The sequence below is a fragment of the Anolis carolinensis genome, chromosome 6, assembly GCF_035594765.1.
Source record: "Anolis carolinensis isolate JA03-04 chromosome 6, rAnoCar3.1.pri, whole genome shotgun sequence".
NCBI classification, from domain to species: domain Eukaryota; kingdom Metazoa; phylum Chordata; class Lepidosauria; order Squamata; family Dactyloidae; genus Anolis; species Anolis carolinensis.
In genome coordinates, this window is record NC_085846.1 from 12,716,932 (window position 1) to 12,740,462 (window position 23,531).

The 23,531-nt window shown below is 46.8% G+C and overlaps 2 protein-coding genes across 4 annotated transcripts in view; both read right to left on the minus strand.

The window, feature by feature from the left end:
• tmem265 (transmembrane protein 265) lies at positions 1-5,152 on the minus strand. Its single transcript, XM_008120970.3, has 2 exons — positions 2,578-5,152; positions 1-597 (listed from the first exon to the last, which is right to left on the minus strand). Exons 1-2 carry the CDS (start codon positions 2,782-2,784, stop codon positions 436-438), a joined length of 369 nt encoding a protein of 122 aa, XP_008119177.1. The 5' UTR covers positions 2,785-5,152; the 3' UTR covers positions 1-435.
• Positions 5,153-5,292: 140 nt separating this feature from the next.
• srcap (Snf2 related CREBBP activator protein) overlaps positions 5,293-23,531 on the minus strand; it is a 37,337-nt gene continuing 19,098 nt past the window's right edge. For 2 of the 3 annotated variants that reach the window (XM_062984014.1, XM_062984015.1), the window contains exons 15-34: positions 21,148-21,317; positions 20,871-21,063; positions 20,634-20,770; positions 20,188-20,374; positions 19,867-20,036; positions 19,145-19,494; positions 17,897-18,934; positions 17,643-17,813; positions 15,943-16,173; positions 15,323-15,637; positions 14,350-14,582; positions 13,829-14,193; positions 13,508-13,710; positions 13,194-13,363; positions 12,540-12,736; positions 12,100-12,214; positions 11,665-11,793; positions 11,388-11,570; positions 10,917-11,000; positions 5,293-10,508 (exon numbers count right to left, since the gene is read on the minus strand). In XM_062984014.1, the coding sequence (XP_062840084.1) occupies positions 6,579-10,508; positions 10,917-11,000; positions 11,388-11,570; positions 11,665-11,793; positions 12,100-12,214; positions 12,540-12,736; positions 13,194-13,363; positions 13,508-13,710; positions 13,829-14,193; positions 14,350-14,582; positions 15,323-15,637; positions 15,943-16,173; positions 17,643-17,813; positions 17,897-18,934; positions 19,145-19,494; positions 19,867-20,036; positions 20,188-20,374; positions 20,634-20,770; positions 20,871-21,063; positions 21,148-21,317 (8,571 nt within the window). In that variant the 3' untranslated portion in view covers positions 5,293-6,578. The remainder of the gene's footprint in view (positions 10,509-10,916; positions 11,001-11,387; positions 11,571-11,664; positions 11,794-12,099; positions 12,215-12,539; positions 12,737-13,193; positions 13,364-13,507; positions 13,711-13,828; positions 14,194-14,349; positions 14,583-15,322; positions 15,638-15,942; positions 16,174-17,642; positions 17,814-17,896; positions 18,935-19,144; positions 19,495-19,866; positions 20,037-20,187; positions 20,375-20,633; positions 20,771-20,870; positions 21,064-21,147; positions 21,318-23,531) is intronic. The other variant, XM_062984016.1, reaches the window with a different exon arrangement.

The following is a 23,531-nucleotide window of genomic DNA, read 5'->3' on the forward strand; positions in this document are numbered from 1 at the left end:
ATTTAAATCCAGATCTTCCAAAATGCAGTACTTTATCTACTCAGTTGAAAGCACATCTTCTCATAGGCTCATGAAATAAGAATACAGGACAAACAAGCACTATCTGATTTAAAATAAAAACAAAAACACAAAAAGCAGGGAAATTACAAACCCATTACCTTTCTTCTTCTTTATCCCATTCCCTCAAAATTACTGATCTACAGTCAAGAGAAAGGTCTGAATTGTGATGAGTGGCACAATGTCTCCTAAGGGTAATGTAACCCCATTTTCACCATTTCTTCTTCTCTGACCTCCATAAAGTCAGCTCACATGTGAATGTTCCACGGCAAAGGGCAAGCTGTGAACTTGTCCATTCTCACTCAGGTTAAAAAGAGTGGAAAAATTCAGAAGCGGCGATCCTGTAAGCCCAAAGTCACATTTTCCATGGGATGATCATCATTCCGCATGTGACAGGAGGTAAGAAAGTAAAACCATTGACGCAGGCACCAGAATGAGAAGACCCAGCCAGACGGCAATACTGCAGACAGACATGCGCCGGGATTTCTGGGCCCAATGAGCTGCCAGTTCATGGGAGCCAGATTTTTGTTTCTCGTTAGCCTGAAAAAGAGAAATCCAAGAGGGAATATTAAAAAATACTGAATACAGCCACCAGATGCCATTTATTTCAAAGAGTGGTTCCCAACCTGTGGTTAGCGGGCCACCAGTGGTCCACAGACCACCAGTGATCTGCAAGAACAAAATTATGGTTCATGGCCTCGCCATTGCTACACTGTTGCCTTGAAACTATGCAGCAACCAGAGCAACTGGTCTCACAAAACCCTCTTATAGTGCCAAGGGAACAGGTATGTTGGGAGGGGAGAGGCTGACTACCCTTGAAAGATTACTACTACCACATCAGCTCTAGATTATTAAATATGGTTTTCTTTGGTCGAGCAGATGGCAACTACTTGATGGCATATGTTCTGTGTCAGAAACTTGAGATTATATGGTCTATCCAATGCAATTTTCTGAATCAGCACCCTAAATAACTAAACTGAATCTAAAGTTGACCAAAAACTGATTCGTAACCCTTTTGGTACTAATGTTGGAGAGTGGTCCCTGGTCAAAATGGTCCCTGGTTAAAAAAAAAAGTTTGAACCACTGATTTTAAAGAAAGGAACTTATATTTTAACTTTGCATCTATTGGCTTATGTCTCTTAAATGCAGTAAGTTACGTGACCAAACTTTCACAATTCTTTGTTCCTTTTCTTAGGGGTTGGGCTATATTTTTTTATCCAGGTAACTGTTATCCTTACGCTCAAGATAGACATAATAATTCTAATTTCCCTGACAGCAGTACGCTGTGTTTATGTGTGTATGTGTTTAGATTGCCTTCCACTGACTAGAATTGGAAACGGAAAGTGACAAGCAAGGCAAGATTAAGACATGAGGACCGAAACTTCTACATTTTAGTCCCCGTTTCTAGAGTCTTAGGGCCCTTCCACACAGCCCTATACGGTATCCCAGAATATCAAGGCAGAAAATCCCACAATATTTGCTTTGAACTGGGTTATCCGAGTCCACACTCAGATAATGTGGGATTTTCTGCCTTGATATTCTGGGATATAGGGCTGTGTGGAAGGGCCCTGAGGCCCTTTCACACAGCTGCATGAAATCCCACATTTTCTGTTTTGAACTGGAATATATGGCAGTGTGGACTCAGATAACACAGTTCAAAGCAGATATTGTGGGAATTTCTGCCTTGATATTCTGGGTTATATGGCTGTGTGGAAAGGCCCTTAATGCAATGTCCAAACTATTCCATGCTAGACCTCTTTTTTCCTCTTGGGCAGGCTCATTTCTCTAAACCAGTGGTTCCCAACTTTTAATCCTCCAGTTCTTGTGGAGTTTAACTCCCAGAAATCCCAGCCTGTTTGCCAGCTGTTAGGAATTGTAGGAGCTGAAGTCCAAAGCATCTGGAGGACCAAAGGTTGGGCACCACTGATCTAATCCAGCAAGAAACCATCAAACCTCCTTTCCTTTCCCTTTGAACAACTAGGAAAATGTGCAACATGCCTAGAATGCATATTTATCTAGAATGCATATTGGCACACACATGTATATTCACAGAGAGGCAAAGCTAGAAATATTTATCTGGGTAGCCTAACATGACAAAGAACTTGAATGGCAGATTTTAGGCGCAGTGATCAAGTTTCTCATCACCGCCTTTCTCATCACCAAGTTCATACATTTGTAAATATGCATGGCATGGGAAATTAGGTTCTTTGAAGAAAACTGCCCCTCCCTTCCATAGGCTTAGTTCCTGAACTTTTGTTCTCTTGACTGAGTGCCAAAAAAAACCCACAAAGAATCTGGTGGCACCTGAAAGACAAGCAAGGTTTTGGTAGACTTCCGCCAAAGAACCTTCTCGTCTTTTGAGGTTGACAAGAAACTTTTGAGTCCCTAAATACGTTAAAGGATTTTCTGTAGTGAACGAAGTTGACTGTCCTTAAGACTGTTTTTCCTTTAAGTTTCTGAAATATCAAAGCCCTCCAGCACCCCTTTCCCATCACCCCTTGATGAAACTATACAACTCACCTTGACTGCATAGATCAGTGCTAGGACCCCAAGGCAAGAACAGCCACAGACAATGCTAGCTATCGCCAGGTTCCGGAGCCGATGCATATGCAAAAGTGGACATTTGGTAGGAGGGTCCATGTCTGAGGTGCCAGTGGTGATCATCACACAGGTCTCCGCCGCATCTTGGGGAAGGCTCCCACTTCTAGGTTCCATTTCTTCTCCCATGACAATAGGTGCACACCGTTGTACAGCAGTGAAAAGCCCTCCCTTCTTGTTTTTTTCTCAATTTATGATCATTATTGTGGATGGAAGATTCCTGTCCACAGACATTTTTTGAAATTCAAATTCAGGCAGGACACGCAGACTCAAGTCCTTCCTTAGTGCGATTTGGTGTGGTTCTAAGAAAATTGTGTTTTAGTCAGTTTTGACAACCCCAGATCATTAGAATTAAGAAACAAAGAATGATTAAAAAGCGTTTCCAAATTAAACAAGGTAACTACTCAACAGGAATTAATCTGAAGCAACAAGCACTATCGTACGTGTCTGGTTAGATGTTTAATTCTTGGCACTTGTTAAGCTACACTCCTTTTTGTGGGTTGAATAGAAAGAGGCGATAGTTTGGTCCTAAGGCCTACATGGATGTGGAAAGCTTACCTTCTCTGGCTTTTCACGGTCCTTCAAAATCCCTTTCCGTTTTTATTTCTCTCTTGAGGCTGATTTATGTATGCTCATGCTCCTATCAGATCCCAAGTTCAGATCGAGCCATGCCTTTTGGGGTTGGGTCCAACTCTTGACACCAAATGAAATTACACATGCCGCTACTGACTCAGGAATGTGGGTTGCTCCACTTTTCAGCATGAGATCATACTCTCATTCCCACAATCTACATTCTGGCACTGCGACTTAAATGTTTATGAATTCAGAGATGATGATAAGCAGGTATGCACAAAGCCTGGGAGGAGGAAGTGTTGAGTTTCTGATAGGAGGAATTTATGTGAGAATTATGAATATGGTGGGAAACATTATGAGCCCCAGCTTTTGTTTAGCAGTTCTATCCTGAGAAAGGGAAAGAAAGGTAAGATGAGGTGCCTTTTTCGTTCCAGTTTTTTAGATCAAGAATAGAAAACATGAGGCTGAAGATCTGCATGTGGTTTATATTGCAAACACCATTCATTATGGCTTTTCTTACTTCTACTAGTTTGTCAACAGAATCCACAAATTGGAAATATTACTCATTTTTGGGCAACTCACAGAATTCCCCCCATCAGCACCATCACAGATCTTACTGGCTCATGACTTCAGGGAGTGTTGATCCTTAAAAGTAATCTGAAGCTCTGTAACATTACCACTGTGGCAACTCAAGTACAAATACGCTCTGGCCACCCATCTTACAAAATATCCCATTCCTCCCCTACCAGGCTGGGTCAGTCTCTTCAATGCAGCTCTTTGTTAAATACAAATACTGTTGGCCAGGTGGAAAGGATCCACTTTTAATGTTCAATCTTACACATTCTTAGACATCCCAGGGATGAGGCCTCACAATTAACACCAATAGATTATCAAATTCAAAAGGAAACCCACCCTTAGCACTGAAATAGGCCCGGGCAAGTCCAAACAAGGGCACACCTTTGACAAAGCACAGGGAAATTACAAGGTTCCTACTGCCCAGACAATGTCAGAGTCAAGAAACCAGTTTGTCTACCTTCCTCTTACCTAGTAAGAATCAAAAACACCTTCCAAAGCCTGTGGCAAAACTGAGTTGAATTATTAGGCATGATTTCCTCTTTCAGGACTAAGCATTTGAGCTCTGTATCTATGGGCATTCCACATGTATTAAAACCCTAAAATGTATTACCGAGAAATTGGTCCCACTCTGTACAAGTTAAATGTTCCTGGCTCATTTTTTGATGGCTTAATAGCCCTACAGCTCCCAACTTTTTGTCTTTCTGATATGGTGGGTGCAATGTTGCTTTACTTCTGGAGTGAGCAAAACACAGACTTTATATATTGCTGGACAAAACCCAGCGTTTCTCCAATCTCCTATATTGGCTAAGACTGATGGAAGGGAACTTGGCTTGAATGAATTCTTGAGAGATCAGAAAACAGCAGTCCACCACCTTAACATACTATTTTGAATGGTGGTAGATAGTACCCTGAGAAGTAGAAAGGTGTCTAAGTCAACAAAGAAGCCGATACACACTGGGGGAACATGTGACTCAAGGTTATAAAAACTCAAGTCTGTTCATTCTGTGAACTATAAATATGCAATGAGAATAGATTCACTTCACATTTGGAAAATAAAATCTGGAAGGAACCTCCTCCTGTGAGAACCAATTGTCTGTATTTCCACAATATGGCAGTTATCAAAAGCTGACTGTGACATACAGGGAAAAACAGTTTGAATATTCTGCCATCTTCCAAACTGTGACTTAGAGCAGTGTCAGCATCAACAGTAGCAATCATAGTACTTCCACATTTGTGGGACTAGACATTTCCCATCCACATTGTATTAGCTACACAACGTGGTATACAGAAAATGCACAAGTTGCCATTAGTATGAAATCATGGCAAATATGTTTAGCAGGGAAAATGTAACAGGTGCTTGAAAATATGATGGCAAGTGATTAACCAAGACTACCTCCAATTAAAAACCAAGCTCCAGTTACATAGTATCTAGATCTGAGAAGCAAGCAAGAGGGTCCCCATTAGTAAAGATGACTCCACAGACGCATATGGTGTGCTGTTGTTTTTTTTTGTTTTGTTTTTTTGTTTGTTTTTTTAACACTTTATTCATAGCATTATTCTGAAGAAAGATTACATCGGTCTTCTGTACAAGTTCTGAACATGCTTCAGTAGGAAAGACAGCTCCATGGGAACACCTCACCCTCCGCCACCCCAACTGCGCCCCTCCCCAAAACCAGAGAACCGCTGCCGCCACCCCCAAATCCCTCTGTGGTGGAGGAAGGGAGGGAACGTTGTGCTCCCCTATACAAAATAACCTTTGCATAGATTATGTTCAAAAGAACCTATTTTACAACAAGAGAGCTGTACAGTGGTGGGAAAAAGGAGAGGGATCTGACCCAACTCAGAAGCCCACAACAAGTCCTTGGAGCAGTGAGGCTGCAATATACATTGTTAAAAATAAGACAGTTTCCCCAGGTGGTGGTGGTGCCAAAGGTGAGAGCATGTCTTTTTGGGAGGTGGGCCTTACACCATCCCCAACTTTGAAGGGTTAACTCTCCCACTGCCTTGAGCCTCTAGAGGGCCCTAAACTGTGAACGGATTAAGCGGGAAACAATCAGAACGGGTAGCCAGGGAAAGGGACCCGGCTTTTGGTCACTGTCATTTAAAAACCAACCCAAAGCCATTAAAAAAGTAAGAGCTAATTGTGTTACAAATCAGATGGGCATTCCCTGCAGACGGAGGGGAGGGAAAAGAGGGTGGGAGATACGTAACCCCAACATGTGACCATTTAAAATAGGACATAAGCCTAAGGAACACTTGGACTGAAGCTTCCCAAAGTGGTAGTCAAATGATAGGGGAGTCCAGGGGTGGTGACAGCCCTTTACTGTCATCTTGAAGGGCTGCAGCTCTACTGAGCTGCTGCTCTTACACCCCCAGCCCACAAGCAAGAAGTCACAGAATTCATTGTGAAAGTGCTGGTCCTCTCCCTTCCTCTCGGGTGGAGCAACTGAGCCATGCACCCAGAACTGGCAACTTCAAGCAAGAGGGGCCCTCACCTCATTCTGAGAAAGAGCACCTGGGAATGAACAGCCAGGTCGCCACCAGCAATCGCCTTCTCCTCCTTTCAAGTAATACTCCTAACAGTCAATCTGGAATGCAGGGAGCCGTGGGAGGGAGTTAAGCCCCAGGGACTGACCCTCACCCCCCATATGAACAGGAGGGATGAGAACAAGGGAAGAGGTGGCGGACTAGATCTGCTTACGGTATGTGAGTTGGAACGGATGGCCGACAATCCATCCGCGCAGACGATAGCAGAATCTCTTGGGCTGCCGTCATCACGTCTTGGGCTTGCGACCTCTGTTACTTAGTGAAGAGGTAACGGGGGCAGCTGGGGAGGGGGTGCTGGATTGAGAGATCACCCCAGGGATTCCCACCGCTGAGGCAGCAGCAGCAGCAGAACTAGCACCCGCCTTCCTGGTGGGAACTGGGGAAGGAGCCAAGCTGGCAGTGTCGGCAGGCTTGGCTGCACTACGGAGGACTCGGTCAGCCGAGCCACCTTGGGGGTGTTGCTTCCGCCCTCTCCTTTTACCATGCACCCCAGCTTCACAGCACTGGCGCTTGGATTGACGATTGCCATTATTACTGTTTGACTCTGGGGAAGATTCGGGCTCTCTGCCTTCCTGGTCCAAAGAGGCTTGGGGAGCAGGAGACTTGCTCCTATCACTCACTTGACTGCTCCCCAATGAGTAGCGCCGCTTTCGCCGATGAGTCTCCCATTCCAGTGGTGGAACAAGGCTGCCGGGCCGCAGGCGGGTAGAACGGCCGGGGGTTTCACTGGGAACTTGCTCCCAAGCATTGCTCTCCGATGATGAGGCACCCTCTATGGCCATGTCCTTTGGGAAGGACTGAGCTGAACTCAGCTCCGGCTTCTCATTACGCTTGAGCCGAGAAAGTCTGGTGAGTGGGCGAGTGTCCTCGCTCTCCAATGAGCTCTGGCTGGGGTGGGACAACGACGGGCCAAGTTCATCCTTTCTCTTTCGTCTCCGACGTTTACAGGCAGGGTTTGCTAACTTCTCAGTCTTAGGGTAGATTTTCTGGTCAGAGGTGGAAGCAGGCGGTGGTTCTGCCTCCAGACATGGAGGTGTGTTCTTTGGAGGCCTCCCTCTCTTCCGCTTGGGTGGAGAATCCAGCAATTGGGAAGCTTCAAGGGCCATATGCAGCTTCTCTTGCATCTCTGTGGAAGTTTCAGCTGCAGAGACCACGCTAAGGGGAGTGGCAAGAGTTTTGCACATCTCCGTGGGTGAGTTGGAAAGAGGTTTGAGGGGAGTGGCCAAAAGTTCTAACGAAGTTTGTTTTGATTGTGACATGGCTTTGGGATGCATGGATTTTGGGTTCCGTGCTTTAGAGGATGTTTTTGAGACCAAAGTCGCTTGGGGAGCCAGATCCACTGACTCATGTATCTTAGATGTCGCCTCTGTTACAGCAGTGGGCCCACAGGACTTTTTCCGCTGCTTTTGTACCTTGGGAAGTAGGTCAGATTTTGCAGCTGTGGATGGTAGCGTTTTTGAAGCAGAAGTCGTAGGAGAAACAATGGAGGACTCCTGTAACTTGGGGGGACGGCCACGCCGTTTTTTCTCTACAGGGGAGTTATTCGGACTACCCCGCTTACTCTTGGGAGATTTAGCCTTCTGTCTACAGGTCTTGTGCAGCTTCTGCTCAGAGGCTTTATTCTGGGGTTGAGTCTCAGATATTTTTTGTTCAGAGGTTTTACTATGGGCCTTAGACACCTTCTTCGAGGACTTATTTCGAGGCTGGATTTCAAGTAGCTTCTGCTCAGAGGTCTTCCCTTGGAGTTGGATCTCTGATATCTTCTGTTCAGGGTTATTTTGAATTTGGAACTCAGTAACCTTCCTCTCAGCTATGTTACTTTGGGGATGGGTCTGGGGCATGTCTGACTCAGCGGTCTTAATTTGGAGTTGGGTTTCAGGCGCCATCTGCTCAGAGCTCTTTCTCTGGGACTCTGTCTCAAGGACTGTCTGCTTTGGTGTTTTGTTTTGAAGGCTCGCTTCCAAGGTGGACTCAAGAAGGGGATGGAGGCTCACCAGACTTTCTTGCTCTGAGCCCTTGTTCTTGGGGGGACGCCCTCGTTTGCGTTTGACAGGCTCGGTGGAAGGGCTGGCAAAAAGCTCACCTCTAGAGATTCCATCTCTCCTCTTTGCTGCTACTCGGCTCTCCATCTCAATTCTCCGGCGGGCTGGCAAGTCACGCAACAGGGGCAACTCTTTTCCAGAGGATGAAGTTTCTGGCTCCGACCCGCTCTGAGCTGAGCTGTTGCTGGGACTCATCATGGAGCTATCAGATGCATCCAGTTCATGTACACGATGACGCCGACGGCGAACTAGCTCCTTCTCCTCCACCACTGTGACCAACCTCCCTGGCAACTTCCGCAAGACTTTGGCAGTGGGACTATCCTGGTCTTGATAGCTCTGCCAGATCTGTATATCAGCACTGGTGCGACGGCGGCGTATTTTGATTGGCGAAAGACTCTCATCTGAAGAGGTGATTCCTGGACAGATTCCACTAGCTGATGAACTCTCATGTAGAGACAGAGCACCTGGAGAGATGGTGGTAATCTCTGCTTCCGTGACAGGCTGCTCACCCCCATGAAAGTTTTTCTCCACCACTCCTTGTCCCTCCTTGGGTGATTCCACGAGGCTGCTGCTTCTTCTGCTAGCTTGGTCTGTGGTGAGCAATGCAGTCTCAACTAAGGCAATTTCAGGATGGGGAACTTCAGCAAAGTCTGAAACAGGGCAAGGCAGTTCTCTAGTTTTCGGAAGCTGCTGCAAACCATTTTGTTCCTTGACACAGGGTAAAGTTTCCACATGAAGACAGGGGCTAGCAGCTGTCATGGAGTCGTTACAAGAAGTGGATACAGGAACCTCTGTCTTTGGGATCTCACTAACAAATGTGGGCATCGAACCGTCAGCAGTTTCCTTTGAGCTTTCAATGGGATGCACATCTGTTACTTTTCTATCACCATCATTTGGAGGTGCGACCTCCTGAGCAGCTTCATTCCTAGGTGCCTCATCCACAGAATTCAGTGATTCTTGGTCCGAAGCACCATAACTGGCAGTCATATCCACTTCTTTTTCTGGCCTGTGTAAGGCCTCTTTTTGCTCATTCAAAGAGATGTCACTCTCACAAACAGCATCTGGTTTGTTCTCACAATATAGCTCTGGAGTGGTAACAGGAAGTACTGGGTTTGGTGCCATCTCTTCAATGGCCAAGATCTCTAGGCTGGTCTTTGGAACATCAACTGGTGCCTGTGGCTCCAGTAACTCCATATTTGAGATATTCTCTGCAATATGGAACTCGGGAACTGATGAATTGAGTTGGGGCATTTCCTTTTGTTTTTGCATGTTCACATCTGCTTGCAACTTGGTTCCTTCTGCATCAGGTTCCTGTGGCTGAATCTGTGAGATCTGTGTTTTTAATACTAATGCTCCAGGTGTAGATGAGCCAGGTTGCAGTTTATCCAAACAGGGAGCTTTCTCAGATTTCTGCAGACCTAACCTTGGTGCTTTATTCAAATCAGAATCGATTATCTGTGGAGAACTTTCTAGCAACTTACCAGTAGGTTGAGCTTCTGCTTTTGGAGGGCTGCCTTTGAGAACTCTGTCACCAGCAGCTCCTTCATCCATCTTCTGTGGAGCCACTTGAAATAACTTACTCCCAGGAACTAGGGTCTCTGTTTTGTGGGGATTAGTTCTCAAAACTCTGTCACCAGAAGGAGAAGTTTCTGTTTTTTGTGAGGCTGCTTTCTGTCCCCTCTCCCCAGCAGCGGAGACCTTAGTCCAAGGCTCCTCTCGACGGGGCACAGTTCTCCGGGTGTTCAAAACAAGCTTCTCCTCCCGCACCAGCTCTCTGCGCACAGCAGCACCTCGTGTGTGCTGAGCTACTTGGGGCAAAGTGTCATCATCTTCATCAGTCGCCACTCCAGGATGCCGAAGACTGGACAGCCTCGCTTGGGTGGACTCCCCATCCCCACTGTCACCCTCTCGGGGTGGAAGGCGAGAGCTACGCAGCCTTTCACTCATGCGGGTGCCTGTCCTCTCTGGGACTCCACGGTTAGCAGCCTTGGCCTTTTTGCTTTTCTTGCTGGACATCTCCTCAAGGAGACAGCTTTCATCTTCATCCTCAGGCAGTTTGAAGACAACCTCGTCCTTAGCCTGATCAATGTCTTTGCGGGCAGCTTCCACTTGTTCCTGGCCAAAATAGAGAAGCAGATCAGTGGACATCCCAAGAGGTTTACCACTTGCTCATTTCAGCAAGTCTTCAGAGACCAAGCCCATCTTCCTTCCCCTTTAAACCAACCATAATAATCACCCCCTGTTCTGTGACAAACCCACAGAGACATAGTCTACAAACTTTTCATCATGTATGTGATCTCCATGAAAGGTCGCAAGTCCAGAAGAAAAAAAGATTTGCAACAGCCTGGAAGATGGTTACTATGTGGCTGTCTTTTAAGCTGGATCAGACCAAGGAGCTGACCAACTTCAAATGGGGAAATAATACAGCCATTCTGAACTTGTGCAAAGTAGCTTCAACTACACTGGCCAGATGAGGCACCTCGCAGAAGAGGGGCAGCCCCAGTGGAGGGATAAGGAACGTACCTCTGCCTGCTTTAACTCCTCCCGACTGATGTCCTCTAGAGATGCCTCCAGAAAGTTCATGGCATAGCGCTCAATGGGGGTGAGCTGCAAAGGGTAAAAGAAGTTCACAGGTGATCTTAAAGGAAAAGGGAAGTCTGTTGGTCAGAATATGAAAGGGGTTAAGAGACAATGTTATTGGCTCAAGCTAAATTATAAGGTGAGAGAATAGGGATTCAGAACAAAAGCTTCTAAAGTATTTTTGACCTCTGGGATTTCTGGCCATTTTATTACGAGTCATGCTCTCCAGTTTAAATGATCCTAGATGTAAGAGTTGGGGGGAAAAAACATTGCCTGGGACTTTGGGGAGTTCTGTCAATCAGAGCAAGTAATGTTAGACAGAAGATTGTTGTAGATAAGGCATCTTCATAGTCACACTGCAGAAACTCAAAAGCAGGCAAAACACTGCAACTTTTGCTCCAAGAGACCATGTACCTGTTCTACCAGGGAAGCAATCTCCTGCTCAGCCTTTGACATCTCCTCCTCCTCTTCCTTGCTTGGCCTGTCCTCAGAGTCCAAAGGGATGTTCTCATTAAATTCTGCCAACTCAGCCACTTGCTCTGCTTTGGCCTGGGTAGCAGCCCGGATGTCTTCAGGGTCCTCCGCCTTGCAAAGGGCCTGTAAGCCAGACATGTATAGGTAAGCAAGGTTCCTCAGCAAAGGGAAGCCAACTCCTTACACTTGCTATTGTAGCCAAGTATAAGAAACTCACCTGTTCTAAAATCTGGGTCTGCTTGGTGGCTATGGTTTCCTCTTCATCCTCCTGTGCTACTGCTGGGAGCTCCCCTTCTTTCTTAGCTGGTTCATCAAGTGGCATGTCAAAAAGCTCACGAATGGTTTGCTGAAAGTACAAAAACAAGTAAATCACAAATGGTCCTTTAGTTGTGAGCAGCTCACTGGGAAAGTGGGGGGAAATCACATTTCATCAACTAGCTTATCCTTAGAATATAGCAAGTTTCTTTTGTTGATTTCCTTTCAGCAAAGTAACACAGTTCCTCCCCTGGATTCACTGAAGAATGCTTCAGGCAATATGTCAGTATTCGGAGATTACATTCTCCTTTTGAAGTATAGTATCAAGGCAGTTATTAACTATAAACCAATTCTGTCAAGGGTTACCCTCAGCCATTGACACAATTTGCGTGATTACCTGCTTGAAATAGGCAGTAGTGAAATTGCCCCCCTCAATAGCCATGTCTCCAAGCATCCTCTTCTGATTTGCCTTTTTCAGGATGTTTTCCTCCACTGTTCTTTCACTGATCAACCTGAAGAGGACAGAGTTAACTTACAAATTATGTAATAATACAGAGTTAATAATACAGAGTTAACTTTACAAATTATGGACTGTGCACCACAGCATCTACATTAGGAAATCAAAGACACGACCCAAACTCACTTTACAAAAAGCATTCTTCAAGGGCTTAACACACTAAACATTCCAGCCTTGATCCCAGCATTTCCTAATGACCTTGGCAATGACTTGTGATCACAATTCTGGAGTTTCTACCATCAGTGTAAACCTTATTAGGACCAACTTGAACTAGTGGTGTGCTTTAGTGTAAGAGGCTGGCCAAAGAGAGCCCAGCGAACCTGTAGATGTGAACATCCCGTGTCTGCCCAATCCGATGGCAACGATCTTGAGCCTGGGCATCCATGGTGGGGTTCCAGTCGCTGTCATAAAACACCACGGTGTCAGCCCCCGTCAAATTCACTCCCACACCACCGCTGCGTGTCGACAAGATGAAACAGAATATGCGTTTATCTGCGTTGAAACGCTCCATGAGTGCCTGCCAAATCAGAAAAGGAACCAGTCCAAAAGAGAAAGAAAATCCAGGATTGTTTTCACTTCCTTGCTCTGGGAAGGAAACACTGTTCTGAAGTTGCAGTAAAATCCAGAAAAGTAATACTATCAGTACCCTCAATTCTGCAGCCTAGAAAGTCATCATTCATCTCCGGAACTACAGAGCCAACCAAAGGTTCTACCTGAAAGGATGACTTGCATGGCTCCCTTAATGCATCACCTTTACTCCAATCTCCTGTCTAAATCAAGGAACCATTTGTCTTCCAGCCAATGGCAAAAGCCAGAGAGCATGTTTCTCAATTTAATCTGAGTGTAGGCAATCACCTTCTACCGTTCAGTCTGAAGTTTTGATGCAAATCTTTTCATACCTATTGTTCAAAGCTGTTTCTGTTTGGGATATTGTCCTAGTGCTTCAGAAGTGGCAACAGGGGGTAGTCTCCTACCTGACGTTGCTCCACTCGAGTGCTCCCATCCAGCCTCAGGTAAATATGCCCATGATAATTGAGAAACTGCTCCAGTACATCCAGCATACGAGTCATCTGAGTGAAGATTAGGACTCTGTGTGCGCCAGCTTTGAGTTGCCGTAACAAAATATCCAAGGTCTGCAGCTTTCCTGAGGATTTTTTTCAAGAGAGAATTGGACAAAAGAGAAATAAAAAAAAATCACCCATGAGTGTACGTCCATCCAGACCCAAGTTGTCTGAACTTAACTTTCATTCCCATCTGGCATCATGCAGCTCCTACCCTCCACACATACCACAGTCATACTGGATGAGGCGGAGGTCTGGGAACTGAGTCCTCATGCTGCAAACGATACGATGCAGGCAGCTGGCATGGGGTGAGAGCTCCTGCCGCAGAGTCTCTTTGAAGACAGCCTGCTGAAGCAGAAAGGATGGGGGCGGGTGCGAGCTGTGCATGGTAATGGCAGGAGCCTCCACAGGAGGCATAACAAAAATGAATCTGGAAAGAGAGAAGAGAGTCAAGTGACTTAAAGTCATAATTCCCAGGGACAAATCAGAAAACCAAATCTGCTTCTTTGCATCCTCTCTGTCAACACTGTTCAGGAAAACAACATTACCTTTCTATAATGTTTGACAGTTCTTCAATTCGCTGCTGTGGTGTCATGATCGCCTGAGATATAGTATCTGATCGCTGCCAGTAGGCCTCAAGGCGATGGGGGTCTCTTTGAACTTGTGCTACATAGCAGTTAGTATAACCAGTTCCTCTTGAGCTTTGAGGTTCTACTTTTTGGACTGCCACAACTTGCTCTTCATTTCCCTCCTCCCCCTCATTCCAAGGAGGAGGAGATGGGGGAAAGATTGAGCAAAAGCGCAGCACCTCAGTACCATAAATGGGCACAAGGTTGCAGTGTTGCTCATTGAGCCGGAAAAGACGGTCGATACGTTCTTCCTTCTGCTTCTTCCGCTTCTCTTCAAGTGATTCCTATGGATTAAGGCGGAATGCAGTCAGTCAGACGAAGTGGAACCCAGTCCATTTCCCATCTCACATGCTCTTGAACATTCACATCCACACCGCCTCCTTGAATGTCCTGCCCTAGGCTCCCAACCAGAACCTGGGTCTTTCAGGCAGGCAACTCACCAGATAAAAGGGTGAGCGGGGTGGTGGAGGGGGTTGCCGCCGGAGCCTTGGGGCCAGGAGAGAAGGGGGAGGGGGTGTCGGTGTTGTGGAGCGCAACAGTAAAACCTCCGGTTCTTCCCTGGGCACTGGACTCGAGGTGGTTGGGGAAAACATCACAGGAGAGGCATTGGGAGCAACAGCAGCAGCTGGCGTGACAATAAAGGGAGTCACTGTAGAAGGAGGGGATGCTGTGACTGTAAAAGGAAACAAAAGAATCACCATGGGACAAGGCAATGGAAAGCACTAACTAACCTGACCTGGCCCCTAAAATTCCGTATTTTATCACGTCACACTTTTTAAACTTCTTTTTTTAAAATAAAAAAGGGGTGTGACTTATGTGATGAAAAAATTTGCCTTTAATTCTCCAGATTCTAGGGAATAGAATGTCTTATCTCTGAGACAAGAAAAGGAGTAGGAGGAATGTTCCAGTCTCAAAAAAACAAAAAACAAAACTCTGTTTGTGTGTGTGTGTTTTTTTTTAACTGGCCTTGTCTCAGAAAAAGGAGGAGAAAGATTTTCCCTCCCTTCTTTCTTTCTTTCGCCAAAGACAAGGCAGTTGACAAAATCTGAAATGGAGCATTTTGAAGAAAAGAGGAAGGAGGGAAGATCAAAGTTCCAGAGATCTCTATGTCAAGTTTTTAAAAACTGCTTTGCCTTGCAGGAAGGACATAAGAGTGGAGCCCCAGAGGCCTCCGTTTTATAGTTTTCAAACTGCCTTGCCTTCAAAGAAAGAAGAGAGGGAGGGAGGAGGAATCATCCCCAAATGCCTGTGACTATTACAAGAGGAACACAAAAATACAATTTCTGCGACTCCAAAAATTAGGGTGCAATTATTATGCAGTAGCAACTATTATGCCAGTAAACATTGTAGTAAACCTGGTACTAAGTCTCTAAAACTATAAGGCCTCTCAGAGGTGAAGAGAAGCACACTTACCAAGCTGTGGCTCCATGTTGGGGTTTGACGTCTGTACCATTCGCAGCATAGGTCTCACCAGAGCCTGCAGGGGGGCTGGTGTGGGTGCCCTCCCTGGCACCACTGGCTGAGTAGCCAGCCTGACCGGTTGTGTGGGAAGTGAGGCTCGCTGGGCCATGAGGGCTGCTGGAACTGTTGGCAGAGCAGTGGCACTCAGTGCTGCAGGATGAAGGGGTGGCTGCTGGGGGCCGGGCGAGGGGGACACCAAGCCATCTCGAGGGGCCTGGCGCACCACAATCTTCACCACCCCAGAACTGTTCACTCCCGAGGAGGGCACTGCAGTCGCAAGAAGAAAGGAGAGATGCTGAGCTGGGGCTACCTTAGAGAGCAGATCATTTCTGGTCATTGCTGAGATTTTAGGCTGGCATAGAAAGCAGAAAGCGACGCAGCTTATCGAGCAGAATAGGAGATCCCACATGGAACAAGAGATCAAAAAAGGCCTAGATGACTGAATCACTGAGACAGAAAGTGGGGAAAAGAAGTCTAGAGGAGAAGCAGGCAAAATCCTAGGGTCTTTGCACTCAACACCATCCCCAAAGTTCCAAATCATTTCCCTCTTCCAGAACTAGGCATTTACTGACCTTGGGTGGCAGCAATGGGGACACTGATCGTTGCTGTGGAGGCAACAGCGGCAGCAGCTGTGCTGGTAGATGGGCTTGGCAGGATGGTGGGGGGCTGGTGGCCTGGCACAGCCTGCACACCAACGGGAGCCTGCCCAGCCTGCTGGGCCATAGCCTGGATCAGAGCCACTTGAGCAGGCTGGCTGATGATGTGGTGCTGCCCTCCAACGGATACCAGGTGAACTACATTCCCTAGAAGCAAAGGCGAAAGGGAGAGTTGCCCTCTCCATTTCCTGGTTCTCGGGCAAGAAGTGGCAGGAGTCAAGGGCACATGTAAGCCCTTCCTGCAGAGAGCCCACCAAAGAAAGAGTGGTTCTCGATGCCAGGCATGGCTTTGGTGTTTCCTGTATCCCTCGGGTCACCGGATGGCTCACAAAGAACCAGCAGGAGCTTAGAGGGACTACATACGCTGGCACCCTTTTGTTTTTCATTATACAGTATGCTCTCAGTTAATCGGAACTCAAGCAACTGGACTGCTTAAGCAACCGACATAATAATAATAATAATAATAATAATAATAATAATAATAATAATAATAATAATAATGATGATGCTTTCTCTAAGCAATTTTTATATCGTAAGTCATTTAATTAATTATGTCTTTATTTGCTATTAATTACCGCATTTCAATATCAATATCAAGTCAACGCAGAGTTTTCGGTGTGGAATAGTTAGGCCTATTTTTAATAGTAACTCTGAAGCATCCAGAAATTACATGTATTTAATATCTATCAATCCACATGGGTGCCAGTCAACTGAGAGTCTATTCTACCTCTGTAACAACCTCCAGTGATCCCTCCCCTGCACAATAACTGGTTTTCCCCCTCCAATCCTGCCTGCAAGTGTACCGCTGAAAACATTTCAGTTCTGCTTCTCAGGAGAATTTACAAACTAAGAATAGAAAGTAAATTACCTAATGAAGGATCAGTCCAGTTTGAACAGCACATAGGAAGGATAAATCCTTCCTGTTGAGAACTTCCTGCACATCTAAAACAAGCACGTCAGAGGAGGTTGGCTAGAACCTTCTCTCCAGTGTGCTCAATTGGAAAGATTTTGCAAGCTTTTTAAAAGCAAAAAAGCAAAGCAATGCAAAAACAACAAATCTGCAATTATTATTATCCCGTTTTTCTTTCTTGATTAAGACCCAAAGCAGATTACAACATCAAAACAAGCCATTTAAGACTAAGACATATACAAAATTAAAAATAATTAAACCTACTATCATTTTAAATCATTTAAAACAATTAGAAATTGTTAAAATAGTTAAAAGTACTATACAGCATCCCCTGGTTTTTTCTTCTTTAAAAGCCTGCCTGAAGAAAAAGGTTTTTAGCTCCCATCAGAAGGACAACAGGGAGGGGGCCATTCTGGCTTCCCTGGGCAGGGAGTTCCAGGGTCAAGGGGCAGTCACAGAAAGAGAATGCCCGCTTTCTCATTCCACCAACCGAGCTTGCAATGGAAGCAGGACTGAGAGAAAAGCCTCTCTGGAGGATCTCAAGAGTCTGGGCAGGTCCTCACAGGCAAATACAATCTGCCCAACAGCCTGGACCTGAACGATACAGAACTACTTTTCTCTCAAGTATTATAATTACGTAAGACACATATCACACAGAACTGGATTATTATGGGACACAAGTGTTAGGGTACAGGGGTTTACCTACTTGGAAGCTGTCGTGCTGGCTGAGGCATCGTGATCTGGCGCACCTGGGTAGTACCTGCCAAGGTCAGTTTGTTGCCTTGGATTTGGAAGGTGATGGGTTTGCTGCCTGGAGCACTTTGTAGGGGCCGGTTGGCCAAGGAGGCAAGCTGCCCAATGCTTACCACTTCACCAGCTGCAGTGAAAGAGATGGTTAAGACTTGAGAGACAGGCAACCATTGTGCACCATTGCCTTTCCACTGGCTATCTGATACTCACAGGGTAGTCTCGCTTGCATATCCGGGGACAGCAATAGTCTCTGCTGAACAGGTCCAGCTGTTGTTGTGAAGTTGTAGCCAGGCAAGGTGGGCACAGGAGACTGGATGTTCAGGGGCTTCATCATGCCTGCAACGGTGCCAGTGGCCATGGTGCTAGTAGACTGCTGGGCTGTAGGATTGGGGCCCAAAGTGTTGGTGGGCTGCTGCCCCACAGTGGAAACTCCTATGGTGTTAATAGGCTGTTGCTGTCCCACAGTGGAGACCCCCAAGGAATTAATAGGCTGCTGTTGTTGCTGTTGCTGCTGCCCCACAGTAGAAACCCCCATGGTATTCATGGTTTGCTGCTGTTGTTGTTGCTGCTGCTGTTGCCCCACAGGGGAGACCCCCACAGTGTTAATGGGTTGCTGTTGCACCTGCCCCACAGGGGAGGCTCCCAAGGTGTTAATGGGTGGCAGCAGTGGCTGTTGGCCCATAGAGGGCACTCCCAAAGTGTTGATAGGCAACTGCTGCCCCTGCGCCACAGTGGAAATTCCCAAGGTGTTAATGAGTTGTGGTGCCTGACTCACAGTGGGCACTCCCAAAGTGTTGATGGGCAGCTGCTGCCCCTGCCCCACAGTGGAAACTCCCAAGGTGTTTATGGACAACTGCTGCCCTTGGCCCACAGTGGAAATTCCCATGGGCTGCTGCTGACCCACAGCAGGTACCCCCAAAGTATTGATGGGCTGCTGCTGACCCAAAGGTGAAACCCCTAATGTGTTGATGGGCTGCTGCTGAGCCACAGAGGCCACCCCCAAGGTGGTAACAGGTGGCTGCCCCACAGAGGATACGGCAAAGGTGCTGATGGGCAGCTGCTGCCCCACAGAAGAAACTCCCAAGGTACTAATGACGGGCTGCTGCCCCCCGGGCAATATGCCCAAGGTGGTTGTGGGGGCCGACACAGGCTTAAGTGAGGAAGCAGGAGAAGGAATAGGACCTGGGGGGAAGAGGGGTCGTGGAGAGCTTGAGACCGGTTGCGCTGCAGTCATCGGCACAGACAGAACTGTAGAAAAAAGAAAAAGGAAAGCACTTGAAAAGTTGCCCCATTATATAATAACAACATGCTTCTCCTGTAGTCACAAAATACAGATTTAGATTATCATTAAAACAAATAAAATGACATACTATGCATGCAACATTAGGTAGGGCTCAACGAACAGAATGAACAGCCTTCACCCCCCTTTTTTCCCAACCCCTGCCCTTAGAACCTTACCCTGAGAAGTGGAGGACTGGCCTTGCAGCAGGGCAGCAGCTGTGTTGTTCTGGCTCAGAGGAGGCACTAGAGTAGGGGTTTGTGATCTGGCAGCAGGAGGCACTGGTATCGACATAGTGATGGGTGTGGGAGACATGGGGACAGACAGTGGGAGAGAGACTGACACAGGGAACGTGGAAGGGTGCACAGAGCCCGGCAAGACAGGGCTTGAGTGCTGAATGGTAGCCAGGGCAGGAGTCAGTGGCTCTGAAAGCACAGGAGTGATGGGTCTCTGTAGGGGTGCTGTGGGACGAGGGCTGTTCACCAGCACCACAGTACGGTTCTCGGGCTTGGGCACTGGCTGCAGCATCCTAAAGGAGAAGAAAAAATATTCGGTACTAGGACCATTCTCTACAGGGAAGCCTTATTTACACAGACTTCAACTACAAATACTGCAGCTTCTTCACTGTGCAAGGAAATTTTCTGATTAGGACCTGTGAAACTCACTAGCTGAGGATACCGACTGAGTCAGCACCTGGACACATAAATACCACTGGAAGAATCACCTTCCGACATTGGCCTTTTTATTTCAGTCCAAGAAACTCCCCAATTCTGCAAACCTAAAGAAATCTGAGATTGTAGAAAAATGTTTGCGATTGCCCTTCTACAACTTCCAAAAACATGAAGTCACAGTAAGAACTGAAGCTCCTCAGGAAGGAGAGAAAGAGAGGAATAATGGATACCTGTTCACTTTCATCTTGACTGGCTTGGGCCTAGGAGGAGGATCTGGGGACTCTGCAATCTCCTCAATCAGTTTCCTGGTCACTTTCCACTTGGGGAGGAATGTGTCAGTTTCATAACGAGACACACGGCCTTCCAAGTTGATAAGATCAAAGATGCCCATGTCCACATGCTGTAAGAAACAAGGTCCACATACCTTGAGTGGCAATCCCACTATAACGTCCAATGACCCTACAGAGCCACCATCGCCTTCCCCATCTGGGAATCCGGGGGGGGGGGGGGGATTTCCATTTCCCTTCAAATCAGAAAAGAGGGGCACTTGCCTTAAATGGGTCATTATCAAGAGCGTGCAGGACAAGGGAGGCTGTGTTGAAGCAGATGCCCTCTGTGATAAATGGTGAGTGGATAGGCCTTGGGTCAAACAGGTTGGGATGGTTGCAGACCTTACGGAGCTGCATCAAGATATTGATGACGCTCATAAAATGGCCTGTTGCCAGTGTCTCCTTCGTTCTGAAAAGCAAAATAGTCAAAGGCTCAGCCAGAACCTTTGCTGACATCAAAGAGAGGTATGAAGATTGGTTGCATAGTGCTGTGAAACTCAAAAGAACCAAGAAGAGAGTAAACGCTGAGTGTAATCTCTAAGACCCTCTTTCCCTGCTCCAAATACCCTTCCAACCACATTTGTTATATCTATTTTCTTCACAAAATGCCCAATGGCACAGGTTTCTATTATACTTCTCACATTCCCACACTGGTCACCTATACGTACGCAGCCTGGGCCATGAAGTCATCATACAGATAACGCTGACGCTTGGAGAGGCGGCATTTGATAACGTGTTCGTATTTCTTTGGCATTTGCTTCTCTACATCCACCTTCACCCTCCGTAGAAGGAAGGGCCGCAGCACCTGTCAGAAAGGCAACCAAAGAAGAGGGAATCAACCCCAGATTTTTTCCTATTGCATGCAACCCAATTTGGCCAAAGTCTTTCACTTTCATCCAGCTCACCTTGTGAAGCCTTTTGACTAGGTTCTCATTGTACTCCTGGCTACCCTCAATCATGCCTGTCAAGGGGTTGGAAAACCATTCCTTGAACTCGCGGTGTGACTGGAAGACATGGGGCATCAGGAAGTGCATGAGGGACCATAGCTCCATCAGACTGTTCTGGAGAGGGGTTCCGGTGAGCAACAGTCGCCTCTGGCTGGAACATAAATTTGGTAGAGTATGAGAACCAAGGAGGAGACCTCCCTCCTCTGTCTCAAGAGCAAGAGCATATGCTCCCCACCTGTTGAAGTTGAGCAAGGACTGCCAGCGTTGTGATTTGAAGTTCTTGATGTTCTGAGCCTCATCCAAAATTAGGTACTTCCAATTCTTGCGTCGAAAGGCCTGGTGGTCCTGCAGCACAAGCTTGTAGGAGGTGATACAGATATGGAAGGCATTTGGCTTGGTCCAACCCTAAACAAAGACGTTGAATAAGTTACCACAAGTTAGCCCTTTTATACATAATTTGTGAATGAAATCCATTTTGTTCCTAAATCAAACCCGGTAATAGCATTGCTTCCATCTATTTCAACTGCAGGGTTGTTGTGTCTTCTATTTCTAAAGTCTTAATAATCCAGTTGCTTAGAGGCAGAATCAGAACCAATTTTCAAAACCATGCAAAATGGTTTTGACTGCAACTTGGTGCTAGGTCTAACCTGCACATGTATTGCCACACCAAACATGAGTTATATTCCAATTCTCTAGCGATTTGTTTTACTTTTGTAGAATCATACTTGTCAATTCACTCCTTTCTGCTATCCAGGCATGTACAGAATTGGGCAATTTAAAAACCATCCATAAAGATCATCTCATCTTCTCTAACGGGAATGGGCAGACTACGTTACCCCCCCCCCCCCCGAATCACAATATCAACCAACACCAGAAGAAAGCACAAAAGACATGCAATTGGAATTTATAAAATGTTTGCCTATAAGTGCTTGAGTTCTGTAATTTGCTATCAGTAACTGAGCTAAGCTCACATTGCTTTCAATCAAGAAACCCACTCCTATGCAACCCAAGTTTTTTTTTTCATATCAGCAGCCTAACCAAAAAGGAAAAGATCGCCCTTTTATTACTGAGGATCAAAACCCTTAACAATCTACTTCAAATCACACAGAGATCTGATAGGAGACCCCAAATTACCTTCTGCCCTCCCCATTGCTCTAAAACATAATGTGCCTAATCGGCCCACCAAACGTGCCTATCTTCTCTTAACTCTTTTCTCTCTTCTCTTCAGCTGATGACTATTAAAGTATGCTTTAAAATCACACATGCAGGTCCACAGAATAGCAATGCAGTCTAGTTTCTTATTGCAAGCTTTAGATTTTCTTAACAGATTAAAAAAAATTAAATATTTAAATATTTCTTCTTACGTGTTGTCTGTGAAATGCACACATATGGGTTTCCCCAGTGCGCCTGCGCAGAGTTCGGAACCTTCTGGAAGTTTAAAAGTGAAAGAAATTGGCGGGAGCCCCGCCCACTCTCCCCATGTAGTATATGTAGCCGTGGGCGGGGCTACGCCTCAGTTCTTCTTTCCGCGCGACAGCAGACAGTAGGAACCTTTTGTACTCCTCTCTTTTGGATTTGCAACGGTTTTTGACTCTGGACTGGCCTTGACTTGCTGCCCTCTCCTGCCCCACTTTCTGGACTGGACTTTGACCACGAATCAGGCAATGTCTACTTTATTCTTTAAAAAATGCAGCTCATGCGGAGCTAAGCTGCCTGACTCAGACAGGCACAACATGTGCCTTTTGTGCTTGGGGGAAGGGCACGTTCCCCAAACCTGCCCAATTTGCCAATCTTTCACCCCCCAAGCACGCAGAAACAGAGAGGCCCGCCTTAAGGCCGTCCTCTATGAGCAAGCCCTGGCGCCAGAAGAAACACGCGCCCAAAAACGGCCCTGCCCAGAGGCCTCCCCTCCTCCTCTCCTAACTGAGGCCTTAAGCTCCCTCCCAGCCAGGGAAGAGAGTGCTGCCGAGGATTACCTGGTGCCTGAAGCGCCACGCAAAAAAGCCAAATCCTCCAGGACCAGGGAGGCCAAACAGAAAGAGGGCTCAAAAAAGCAAAAAAAAGGGAGGCAACTCACTGGCGAAAAGCCCTTGAGTCCCCCGCTGCAAAACCGGGCTGGAGAAAACATGCCTCGGGACCGAGGCTCTCCGAACCCGCCCTCTCCACAGGAGACTCCTCCCCACTTGTCTCCAGTTAACTCTTTGCAGCCTCTCGCTGAAGCAAGCAGCGAAGCTGTCCCTGATGGCCAAATTGCAGAGCCCTTCCCCACGCAGGGACGGCCTTATCCTCCTCCCCGCTCAACCCCAGACAGGCAAAGCCTCCAGGAGGAGGGGCGAGGCCGCACCATGAGGGCTGCTCGGTACCGTGGGCGCTCCCCCTCCCTCGAATCCAGGGCCTCAGGCTCTAGGAGCCCATCCAGAGCATCCTCCTACTCCAGGTCTTTTCCCCCTGGCCGCAACCGCCCTTATTATGCTGATTTCTTTTATCCCTATCCCCCTCCACCCCCCTTCCCCTATGGGGCTCCTTGTTACTATGATTTTTACCCAAACCGAGGCCAACTTCCTCCTCCAGTGCCCAGGCAGCCTCCTTCTGCTTCAGCCTCCCGACCAGAGGCCACAA